The 13,238-nt window shown below is 33.6% G+C and overlaps 1 protein-coding gene across 1 annotated transcript in view; it reads left to right on the plus strand.

The window, feature by feature from the left end:
* The window catches only part of LOC137398114 (E3 ubiquitin-protein ligase rnf213-alpha-like), a 60,054-nt gene extending 47,528 nt beyond the window's left edge, over positions 1-12,526 (plus strand). The window contains exons 17-24 of the mRNA XM_068084223.1: positions 7-326; positions 1,341-1,575; positions 4,514-4,645; positions 5,324-5,444; positions 6,283-6,442; positions 8,249-8,417; positions 9,036-9,095; positions 12,383-12,526. Of these exons, the coding sequence (XP_067940324.1) occupies positions 7-326; positions 1,341-1,575; positions 4,514-4,645; positions 5,324-5,444; positions 6,283-6,442; positions 8,249-8,417; positions 9,036-9,095; positions 12,383-12,526 (1,341 nt within the window). The remainder of the gene's footprint in view (positions 1-6; positions 327-1,340; positions 1,576-4,513; positions 4,646-5,323; positions 5,445-6,282; positions 6,443-8,248; positions 8,418-9,035; positions 9,096-12,382) is intronic.
* The last annotated feature ends 712 nt before the right edge of the window (positions 12,527-13,238 follow it).

Consider the following 13,238-nt stretch of genomic DNA (forward strand, 5'->3'; position numbering starts at 1 on the left):
TTGCAGGTTGGATTGTTTCTCAACCGTGCTCTCCATGATGGCTGCTCTTTCTATTGCCTTGTGAACTGTCATCTTCTCAAGTACGATGTCTGTGACATTATTGAGAATCGTCTCAGCCACCGCGCTGATCATGACGTAGACAGCTATGGTCTAGCATTCATTTTTGCTGCAGAAGCAAAAGATGCTCGAATCAAAACCTATCTTGACAAACAACTTGTGCGTCACTGGCAACCGGCAGACGAGGTGAAACTTAAAGCCTATGTAAAACACCTTCTCCATGCTCCAGAAAGCATTGTGAAGACAGCGTGTTATGTTGATCCACAAAGGTGAATCTTTTTACGCTATCTTGTTCAAAACTGTATAATAATGTAATAAAACATGCTATGTTTTGTGTCTTTAAGTTCTAACTGATCAGGTGCTTTGCTAAATCATATTTATTTCCATATTTCATACCAACTTCAACTGCTTCGCAATTTTCTTGAAGCAGTGATGAAATTAAACTACACTTTTCATGTTTAACTGGCTAATTGGTACATTATGGCCAGTAAACCTGTTGGAGCCGATTGTAGACTCTTTAAGAATTGAGTTTGTTAAAACTTATTGGCAGAAGCGCTTCAGACTCGGTAAATTTTGTGTTAGCATGATCACTGTTGCTACCTACATTTCCTCACTAAAATATAAGGTTCAGATTTCATGTTTTTTGAGGGAGTGACCAAACCATATAGTCCAAACCTGAAACTCTACAAGATATTCTCTCATGCCATTATTGTATGTTTATATTTAGACATATAACTCTCAGTTTCCATCCTTAATTTTTACTGTTACAAATTTTTTTTTTAAATTTGTGCTTTTTGCATAAAAAAACGAATTGATATCAAAGTAAGCTCTAGGCCTATTCTGCTATCACAACAGTTTTTAATAATTTACCACTGTCTACATGTTGATACTTCTAGAATTAGGCTGTGTGAAATAACAATGCAAAAACATGATTTACATGTAATTGCACTTCAATTTTAAGTTTTATGGACTATGAGCTTGCTAGAATATTTTTTATAGCTGTATGTTATCCAAGTGTTCTCAAGTTGATGCAAACAATTAATATTTTAATCTCAGTTACAGTTGAAATCTATTGTGAAATGTGGCAAAAGCAACAATCATGCAACTACCAAATACATAGCTATCTGTCAGCAATAGTAAGTATTTTGACCATATGCTTTCATCTGAAAAGAGAAATTTAAAGGTGTATGTAAAAGCCTGCTTTTTACTTTATTATATAGCGATTGCCTAGCTGTTGAATTATGTCTTGAAGTCACTACAAGAAATATTTATTCTATTTAAAGATCCTCAGCACGATTAATTCGTTCTTCACGAGCTGGTGTCGGAAAGTCTTTACAACACAAAAACCTGCGAGATCGTCTGAGATCGATGTGTGATCTCCCTGGCAAAGACTTGACCATTTGTTTGCACAAATTTGTGAACACAGATGACATCATAGATCGTCTGGTTAAAGAGCTCCCTGTTTTGAACAGCTCTAAAGCACCCTACCATACCATACACTTGGACATTGCGCATGAGGTAGGCTCTGCTTCTAAGCATGCTCTACAATATTCTATCATCCTTAAGCAATTTGTTACATTTCTATTGATTTGGGTAAAAGAGGTGTTGCAAAAATATGACGTTTTTATGATTAGTTCATTGAAAATTCTACTAAAGATTAATCCTTTTGGCTACCAGGTTGTGGTTTATGCTTTGGTTAGTTTATTAAAAGATCACAAGTTAGACAAAAATTAGAGTTTTTTTAAAAATAAACATCAAGTATGACATATATTTGAAGTTGCCTATTCATGTGTGTATGTGTGTGTATTTTATTTCATCAATTATTAAAAATGTAACATTAAGCAAAAATAAAGATACAGTTATATTATTGATTAAGTTGAACAAAACAAGGCAAAGCTTAGTTCCTACTTCTCAAGGCATGATGAGACCCACATGCGCAGTAGCACTGCAGCTAGTCGAGGCGCTGGGCCCGCAGCAATTGGCAAACTCAAACTGAAGGTCTGAATTAATTTAGGCTTAACCAATGGCTTTTAATATTACCTCTCAAACTAGTAAATGCAGAGGTTTTGCGTAAGTGTTTTGGAAGACTGTTCCATTGTGATGGTTACTCTGATATTCAACTGCTTTTTGACCTGAAGCAGTATAAAATAATGGTAAAGTTAGATTGATTTTTAAAATTCTGGTGTTATAGTGTGGATCTTTTTTGGTTTTGTCATCACTTGAGTAAAATTTTGAATGGGCTATCAAGAGAATTTTATACTGACAAAGTTCCCCAACAGGCAACACAGAGAGCTGAACAAACAGGAACCGAGATTAAGTTAGTGGTGGTTTATCAAATATTATGCGCATTAGACACTTTTGTGATATTAGTCTTTTAATTTAAATAAAAACATGGTAAGTAAGTACAAATTGAGTAAGTTACTAATACTTAATATTAGTAACTTGCCGCATAAGTAGTACTAGTAAGAGCCGTGGGAGCAAGCTTTAATGACTTGTGTAAGGCATAGCGCTATGCGTATTTCAGCCAGATATTTACTCTTATTGCCCAATGAATCCATCAATCTTGTGTTGCTCCATGGTTTAGCACATCACCTGGTGAACGGGAGGTTGCGAGAACAAACCTTGAGTGAAACCAATTCTTCATTCCAATATTTTAATATCTATAGCTGGCGAAATCGATACATGCATGCACAGAAACTTTGATATATCTATATATATATTTCTCAAAGTATGTCCATGTGCATGTCGGTTTTCCGGCTATAGATCTAAAAATCTTGAGATGAGTTATCAAGAGAATTTTATACTGATAAAGTTTATCAACAGGCAACACAGACAGCTGAACAAACAGGGACCGAGATGAAGTTAGTGGTGGATTATTAAATATTATGCGCATTAGGCAATTTGGTGATATTAGTATTTTTTTTAGTAACAAAATGGACCATTTCCCGATAAATTCAGACAGTAACTAAATTTTGAGTTAATAAATGCGATGTATATTAGTTTCATATTACTTCTAGGTAAAAATTTAGAACATGACATATATTTGAAATTGCCTATTCATTGCACGTTTGTAGTTGCCCATGATTTAAAATACAGAACCCTGCTCTGAGTTCTACTAAGTTATAATATAAGGTATTCTAATAGGTCATGAGTACAGCTAAACATGGGGTTTTTGCAAATAAAAGACATTAATGAGATTTGTTGTGACTTCAGTTTTTTATTAAATGGTTCTTGTTTATACACTTGGTTTACTAAAATTTTGTTTTCATAATCAGACAAATGCATGACCATAAACTGTTACGGGCTGATAGGTCATTGCATACAATGGTTTGATTTACTTTTGAATAGAACTTTGTTTCAAGTTTGCATACCTTAAACTTATAGCAAGTTGGGCATGAACTTGTTCTTTTACTTACTATTTTTTACTTACTAGTTTTACTTACTAAGAAAACATACTATTTTCGTAAGTTTGTTATCTTACAACTAACATTCAGGTTGATTGCAGTCCAATTTTTAAACAAGTGATCTTGATAGTATGATTATATACATATTTCATCATACACTAGTAAAACAAGGGTGAACATTTACCTCATACATCATCTCAGCTAATGCAGGCACTGAACTCAGGAATAACTACTGCTAGCAATTATTAGAGCTTAGGCTAAAAGTATGATGCTGACTAAAATAGTTAGTATGCAATCAGCATTCTGATTGTCCATTAGTAAGTAATCTATTATTCAATTTTGAAAAATCGGCTAAGATTTTTCTACCAAACTTTTAAATAATTCTGAAATCTTTGGTCAAAACCAAAGATGAAAATTAGCTAGTAATTTACATTTTACGCCTTGCGAACGTTGGCAGGCAAAATTCCGTGCAATATCAGACAGAGCAGTATCAGCTGTAGACTAATAATTACACACTGTACTTTAGAAACTTTAGAAATTGAAGTTAGTATTTTGAGTAAGTAGAACTAAAGAATAAAACCCAAAACAAGGTGAACCCAAAACACAGCAGCAATAGAGCATTAAAGCTTGTACACAAATAAAATTTTGTAATTAAAGTTTAGTTTTTATGTTTAAAAATCTAATATACTTCATAAAAATAAGTGAGAGCAACCTGAAATCAATTTTTGTTATTACTTTTTATACTTCTAGAATACATAGAACTAGCATTTTTATGTAGACTTCAGATTACATTGGCTGAAAATATTTTATAACAAACAATTTTCTCAATCATTTCAATGAACAAAATCATAAAATGATGAAAAACCATAAAATTGATCAACATATTTATGTTATCATAATTAAAATCATCTTTTCTAAAGATTAATGCTTGTATTACTTTTTTCGTGACGTTTTGACTGACAAAAGGTCTGTACGTGTAGTTTTTAAATTCCCGTCTGACCCCATTACTTTCTTGAGGTTGAACATGTGTTGAGTGTTAAATGTTTCTCTAGGTTGAACATGGAGTGGATGAACTGCTCTTCAACCTGGTCATCTTGAGAAGCCTTGTTAACAGTGAAGGTGTTGTTTGGCAAGTCAAAAAAGAGCAGTACTACATCATCGAGTGCATGCCTTTCACAGTTGAGGTGAGTTTTGCTTATTTTTAAAAAGAATTTTTACTCAATGCAGTTACAGACACGCTAAAAATTCACCAGTCACAATGGTCTTGTGTGGTCTTCATCCTTTATTTGTCATTCCATAAACTTCGATGTTTTGTAGCCGAGTAGTAATTTGAAAATGATCATTTTTCAACACAAAGTTTTAATGTTAACACGGTAGTCGAATATCATGAAGGTGTCACTATAATTGTCTTGCCATACTGAGCTGAGCAAGTTTCTCGGCAAAGTTGCTACATCACTGTTTCCTACTCTGTTTTGTAAAACTGGGATAACATTTAAACTGAACCGTATTTTTAACTTGAAATGTCACAATAAAAACTGTCAAAACTATAGTAGCTGAAATGGTTGAACTCAATGCTGTAGTTTTATTTTTATTAGCTAGAATGATTAAGACAAGAATGATTGCTTAAAATCCAGCGCTTTTGCTGAAAGATTAAACAGAAAAATGATGCATTGCCAATTAGTTGTTAGTTATGTGACTGAAGTTTAATAGCAGATCACAGGCATTCCCTAGGGTTTCATTAAGTCATTAGTGCCAATATTGTTTTGCCCTTGCCTTTTATTGGCGCAAGAGTACCTGATGAAAAAATGCTTAAACATTGAAAAACACTTTTTTCAAGTTTTTGGGCATCATCTTCGTTTTAGAATGATTACACTGCTGCTAAACAACAGCCCAAATCTGCACATGAAGTGATTGACTTTTTGCCGACTACGCAATGTATCACACCTCAGGAAGCCTATAAGTTCTACAACAGCCACGTTCAAGGTACAGTAACTACAGTGGATTATGTGTATATGTATACGTTTATGCCTATGCATTTTTGGGTATGGGCATGTCTATAGCAATATAATATATTTTCATGCATACAAAGATGAATGCAGTAATAGAGACAAACAATAAAAATTTGCTTTGAAAAAACCCACAAATTGAAATGCAAAAACATGGGATCGCAAATAAGTTAATGACCGCCCACTTGGCAGAACTTGGTGAGACAAACTTAATCTGCCGAGCCAGGAAAAATAAAAAAACTGCATAAATGCCAGAAATGTGCATAGGTTGTTGCTTTACTGACCTGAAACCAGCTACACCAGCAACAAGGCAAATTCAACTGAAACAGAACTAAGCAATCACATGTGGAAACTGAAAGACAATATGATGAACACAGTATGAACTGGAAAATAGCGCATGACCAACTACACAGCAACAAAACCAAATACTGAAACCTCTGCATACGTGAAAAATTTAAATAATCTCCAACTAAAGACATTAAAAAATGAGAGTTATCATCATCTTCCGGGCACGCCAGAAGGCATATTAGGAACATTTAAATTCCCAAGATGCCTTATCAAGTCCATTTCAGTGATTTATATCAACATCAATATTAAACTATTCACTGCTTGTCACACAAAAAGCCGGCTGCACCAAACAGATTTCTAGTGTCTAAGAATTATTTTCTCTTATGCATATTATTATTATTTTAATCCTCGGAAGTTTTATTTTCAGCTTAGAATTCTCTTTAGTAAGCATTTAGTGATACTAAATGTGTATGTATTTTTTGTCAACAGCAGGAGATTCACAGTAAAACAGCGACTATAATTTTTAGCAGCAGACTTTATTGGCTTTGATCAAACTGTTCTCAGCAACGAGTGTTGGCAACTTGTTCTCAACCACCTCGACTGCAAGGTCAAAGGAGTGCAGAATTATACATTTTCAGGCAACTCTACTGTTAGTGACCCAAAATATGCCATAAAACTGCTGGTTGAGTGAGTATTAACCATATTCTACTAGTACGCTTGCAGGCTCGTTCGCTGTAATAGACCATCATGTGCAATGAATATATGCACAATTATTCCAAAGCATGACAAGGTGGTTGAATGTTTTAGCAGTGGTACACTAGTTCATTTAGCTAAGCATGCATGGACCTGATTATCCAGTTTAGATTTCCATGGGGTGCAATATTTTTCTGCTAACCCTCTTAGCCTGACTACTGATAGACACGGCTGTTATTATGGTATAGATTGAAACTAATGTTGCAATGTTGAAGATCACATCATAAATCTTTGTTATCTCACTTCAACTCTGTTTCTTATCTTCAATCTGTTACTTCAACTTTCTTCAGTCCCGTTGGCCACGAGAGATTATCATGTGCAATGAATATATGCACAATTATTTCAAAACATGACAAAGGTAAACTGGGTGGTAGTGTTAGGCCGGTATATAATTTAGTGCCGGATAGGATATCCTTGCACTCGGTTTTCCTGGTGTTGGTATCTTTGGTATTTACCATCTTCGGGGTCCTTTGCCAACTAAGAAAGTTTGGTATTGTCGGTATTGTAGTTTGGTATATGGTTTTCAGTGTGTGTTTAACTTCATCTTACCTACTGCCAATTTTTATATAACGCAGGTGGGACAAATCAAATATAAAATTTATAAATATATGAAACGTATCAAATATCAAACGGGGGTGTTATCAAATATAAAACGTAATATACGTTTCATATTTGATAAAGTATAAAACGTATATTACGTTTTACATTTTATCAATGTAATATAATACTAGATACCTATAGGTAAGCGTAGTAATGTTCGTTAAAGAAAGAGTTATAATATAATTCGCATGTGTTGTGTTTTCAGAATGTCTGAAAAAAGTTGTGATTGCCGATGTGCGCTGAGCGACTCTTTTTGATTAGCGTGTTCCTCAAAGATGCGTTTTTGCTATTAACTATAACATCAATTGACGCGATTTTTCTTTTTCATTTTTCTCATTTCTTTCTCATTCTGTTACATAGCGATTGTGGGCGAGACGTCAAATGAGCTTTTTCATAAGCAGCTCATTGTGCAGTAGAGTCTCCTGCGCACACGTCGCTGGTAATGCTGTAGTAGTCTGTCAAATACACAAATCTTTCTGGATAATCAATTACCGATAGGTTTTCACAGATAAATACTGATCATATCAAACTGGCCGCGGATAGCTAGCTGTCACCGAAAATCATTGGTTTTCCAGATATCGATAATCACTCGGTGTCGGTCAAAGTGGCTAACTCCTTACCAGCCCAACACTACTAGGTGGTTTAGTGGAAGAACACTAGTACACTGCTAAGCATGTGTGGACCTGCATATCCAGGTTTCTTTCCATAGGGGTGCAATCTTTTTCTGCTAACACCCATAGCGTGGCTACGGATGGACACAGCTGTTATTATAGCAAAGATTTAAATTAATAAGTTGCAATGTTGATGCAAAACATTTAGTAAAATCATTTTTAACAAGTTTATCAGCATTAAGTTTTACATAAACTGACACCATGGATTTCATTGAAAATACCACCAATGCGTTGCAGAATGGGCAAAAACTTTTAAAGCTAGTACTGAAAAGGTCATGATCATGTCAAAGTCAGATGATTTATAAATTTTATTTCCGTATGGCACTTGGCCATACGGAAATGCTTTGCTGAGCTGTTCTGCGGTTCGAGGTAGCGAGAGAGTTAACAAGTTTTCATTTAATTGACTAAAAGGTAACTCACACCTGCTTTTGCAGCCATTATTCTTGAACAATTCAAATATATTTTGCAGGAACTGTGGACTTACTGATCCAACCTGGTTGGAATTATGTCATTATGTCCACTTTCTGAGTAGCCAGCTCACCCAAGTTCTGAAGTCAGCATTTTGTAGTCCAGCTTTTCAAAAGGGGTTGCCAGGATTCAAGGCATTTGCTATTAATTTCATGCTCAAAATGTCTCAGGTAAATTAAGTTTACTTCAGTTTTCATTTAACATGCAATCGATTTAGTAAAGGGCTCTTTCTCTATTTTGTTCTTATACTGTTATAATAAACACATGAATGAATTATCAGTTTAAAGTGATTGTAATACGTTTTATAAAGTTAAACTGTTTTGTAGCAATCTTGTTTTAGAACTGAATAGAATAAGGTCATAGATTAATTTTTACAAACTTCTGTGGGCAACAAGAAGAATAAATAATAGTGTTGTTGGAAGGCTAGACTGACTGTTCTACAGAATGTGAACGAAATAGTTGATATATGTTGTAAAAATTTGTTCTGAAAAGTGGGTAATTACGAGATTGCAAAATCTTTTTAAGTGTTTGTGTTAAATAATTTAATTGTTAGATTTAGTAGAATTCAACTGAATACTACAATAGATAATAATACATGTAAAAGTAGAACCATCCATGTACATAGAGATACATGATTAACTGCCATAATAGTTCGTTCTGCTTAATTTAAAAAGGAACATTAGTTGGTGTAAATAGGGAAAGTTGTTAAAAAGTACAAATAATTTAGGAGAAACTGGCAGAACAATTGCAGATAATTTTGGTTAATCAATGAGTTTATGCCTTTTCAGGATTTTGCAACAAGATCGCTGAAGATTGTTGAGGAGACCCCTGGACAAGCTATTCATCAAGTGAGCGTAATATGAATTACATTCTTTGCGTTTTGCATTAATTCTTAACAATACTTCTGTTGAAAATAGACAAAGAAATTGATTACAATAGCTCCTACAAGATAAATAATCGTTAATAATATACAAACTGTAAGATACATTTAAACTATTTAATCTGTTACCTGATCCCAAACTCACCCGTCTGGTCTTTCACATGGAAAAAAGCTAACGTAATATTTTCAATTTTTTGACTGTACAATATCTGCAATATTATTGGTTTGTATTGACAAATTTTCTCATTTTCTCATTGCTTTCAATTGATGCAGGGTCCATGATTATGGTAATTTGATTATAGATTAAATGAAGGGCACACCTTCTATGTCAATTTAAATTGATTTTTCACATTTTCTAGACAGTATGGCCTATTGTGAAAACCAAAAAAAGACTGTATGCTTAAAACGCAGTAAAACAAAAAATATACATGCTATCCTAAAAATCGCATCTGTCTATCAATTGTTCTGAAGCCACGGTGGAAGGTTGAGATAAAATATTGATTTCAACGAGACTCCAGTTTGTGACAGATTGAAAGATTGGTAGACTGACACTTCAACACCTGTAGCAATTGACTGCCTTCAAGTATTTCTGAATACTCGAGCAGCGACCTATTCTTTTTGCTTTATCGACCTTATCACCTGAATATCTCTCACGATATGCTATATCGTGAGGGTACTGGTATACGTAATAAAGATAACCCTTCACATAATTTCCTTTCTCAAGTCTGCATGAGAGTAAACAATAGTTTTAATGCTAACGAAGGGACCTTGATATTTAAATCGAATTTGAGAACTTGCACCGACTTGACGGTTTTTGTTATGTGCAATTTTTTAAATCATTTGAGAGAGAAACTTTACATGAATTTTTTTAAATACTTGCAATTAGTGTTATAGATAGTTTAAATTATAGGAGCACCTACTATACTATTTCTGATACAGTTTTTATCAATTTAATAAACGGAAAAACATGTATTACTAAAATGGATAACTGTTCGCTCAATAATTTTTGAGTGTGTTATCATCTGGTCTGGAAAATTGTATGAATATTTACAAATCAGCAGGCCTGTACTTCCTGGTTGCAAGTTGGGGCGGCAAATGTTAGGCGATTAAATATGAACATCTGGGGGTTTGGAGGGGGCGGTGTAACTCCACTCCAACAGGTTTCTTTCATGTAGGGTCTCAACCGGGCCTCTCAGGTAAAGTTTTAAAAATTTTCATTGGGAAGTATAAATATTTTTCTATTATTTGAGATTTGTTTGTTTTAAGTGTTGTGCCTGCCAAGACGTTTTCAGATTAAAACAGGCAAAACTTAACCGCAGCTGAAACGCTCAGAAAAACAAACATATTTTTCTTTTGAGCGTTTCAACAGAGTTCAATTTTGCCGATTTTATTTCAAGTTCGTCCGAAGGTTTCTACGCTTTCGATGGGCTATTGCCAAGCGGATGTTTGGTAAAACTTGACCTTTTGCAAACCTTTTTAAAAGACGTTAACAACAGTATTTGGTCGATGATGATAATAAGGACGCATAAGAACTACTAAAAGTTGATGCTTGTCTCTATGGCTTGGAATAAAGTGATATTCTACAGCGATAAAAACCGTCGCTGTTGGGCAAATAATTGTTCAAGTAAATGATGTTGTGGTCGAGTCATCTGAAGCAATTTATCATTGCGTGGGAACGAACCAAACGAAACCGTTTGAGTTAACCAAGCGTTCGAGATAAAGTTTAACATTTTATCCGAGGGCAAGTTATCCGAGTTTGACAGTACTTAGCCGCCGAAAATTCCTAAAAAGTTAGGGCGGCTCAGCCGGTCAGCCGCTCCAGGGAATACGGGTCTGCAAAGCAGTGGTTTTTACAATGTAGTTTTAGTTAGTTAATACAAGTGCCGTGTACAAAAAAGATTTGTGACCAAAACCGTAAACAAATTCGCCAATTTCCGAGCAAACAGGCTGTTTTATATTATCTCTTATGGAGAGATCACAATTTTAATAAACAATTACTTCCATATATAGTAGCTTTAAAATTTACTGCTGTATTATACACTATTTGAAAGAAGACAAAATTCCATACAAGATAATGATATTAGTCTTGTGATTTAAGATCACCCTTCTAAAACTCAAGTCAAAGCACAAGTTTTACCTAAATTCTACACTGTTTTGTATCTGCAACTAGTTTCTAGTTTGTGTTCCTAGATGGATTACGTTTTAATATCTGTGTGAAATTCTATTAAACTACTAATGATACTGCTATTAAATGATCAACAAGTCTAACAACCAGCTTTGTGGTCAACTAATAAAGCACGATTATAATTGCATCAAACTTCACCTATCAACAATTAGCAAGTTAGTTTAACACAAAATCTTTAGGTGTGTTAATTCAAAAGTTAATGATATATACAGTTTTCTTGCAAATCATTTATAAAAGTCAATTATTTATTCGGTTTAATAAACTTGATACTTAAAAATTTAATAATTGAGCTTTTCAAATAAGGTAATTCACTAATTCAATCATTAATGCGTATGATTCCCATTAATCCCTACTAATGTTAATATGATGTTATGTCATTAATAGTTGCATCAATTAATAACATATTAATGTTATTAATTGATGCAACTATTTTACAAATTGATTTGTTGATTTAACAGATAATGTTTTTGAATGTGAGTTAATTTATTAATTTAATTTAAAATATATATATATATATATATATGTGTGTGTATATATATGTGTATATACTTATATGAATAAATGCATACATGTATTTTAGGTGTGTATGTATATTTAAAGACAAGTGGATAATAATTGGCAATAAAAGACTTGTGGGAATGACAGATGCGACATTTTGTTAGCCTATTTTTAACTTAATAGGGCAGATTAGAAAAACTATAGTTTCAACTATTTTTGGAATTAGTGGATTATCAGTTATTGTCACTTAGCAAGAATAAAGTTTTGTCTATGACTATTCTCCAAACGAAAATCAACAATTCAAGTATTATTTCTTTTTACATGCATTGAACAGCTGTAAATGTAGTCGAATGTACTTTTTGGCAGCAAAATAGAGATGATCTAGGTGTTTTATTCTTGTGCCATAAGATAGAGATGGTCACATCTGCATTAATTATGATTTTTGCTACCACACATCAATGCGCAACTAAACAAAATTTGCATACTTAATACTGCTGGCTCGGTGCGTGTTCACAGATGTCATCAAGAAACGGAAGGTCTTTCTAATTAAAATTAAATAATTGCACTTACAGGTTGCTGCTGGAGAAACAGAGCAGTTGTTTGAGAATCTGACCATGAAGAAGACGTGGGAACAGTCTAACTACCCCTATCTGTTCATCAATGAAGATGGAGAGTCTTTCACTGCTCTCGGATTTGATGCTCAAAAGGGTTTTTAAAATTAATTGCTTCTTGTAGACTTACAAATTCTTATATTTCAATTATTTATCGTGTTTAAATAATTTTTTCTAAATTTTTCACTTGGACTAAAATATATTCTTCTTTTACTAGTTGAAACTTTAAAGTGTTATCATCGAATCTAATTGAAACTATTGAAGTTTTTATAATTTTTTCATAAGCAGTTATAACCGTTTTGAGTAGTGCTCTGGCGTGTGATGCTGCAAATAATTACAAATAAGCAACATACCTGAGAGCGGTTTTATTAGTGCCACAAATGTCAAGACCTATTTTTTATTGAATATGGTTGGAAAATTTTGAGACAAAATCGTCTTACATGTTCATGATTCTCACAATTTGATTCTTGATTCTCACAATGATTGACACAAAGTTTTACACTCATTGCATTTTGTGAGACAATCTATCAACAACGTATCTTTTAAGCAAAGTTTTTATTTTGATGTGCCAGTTTTTTATGAATTACTTAAGATTAATTTAGTTTTCATATCATGTATGTAAAATAGTCAGCAGCCATTTATATGAAGACTCCTCATTTAGTTTAGTCGTTTTTCATTTAATTGAAATTTCCATTGTAAATTCATTTTTTCTGATACAGGTGTGTATTACTTTAAGTACAGACACTCCCCAACTTACGAACGAGTTACGTTCCGAACGATCGTTCATAAGGTGAATTCGTTCGTAAGTTGCTTCAGT

This window comes from Watersipora subatra, chromosome 6 (assembly GCF_963576615.1).
Source record: "Watersipora subatra chromosome 6, tzWatSuba1.1, whole genome shotgun sequence".
Classification (NCBI taxonomy): Eukaryota; Metazoa; Bryozoa; class Gymnolaemata; order Cheilostomatida; family Watersiporidae; genus Watersipora; species Watersipora subatra.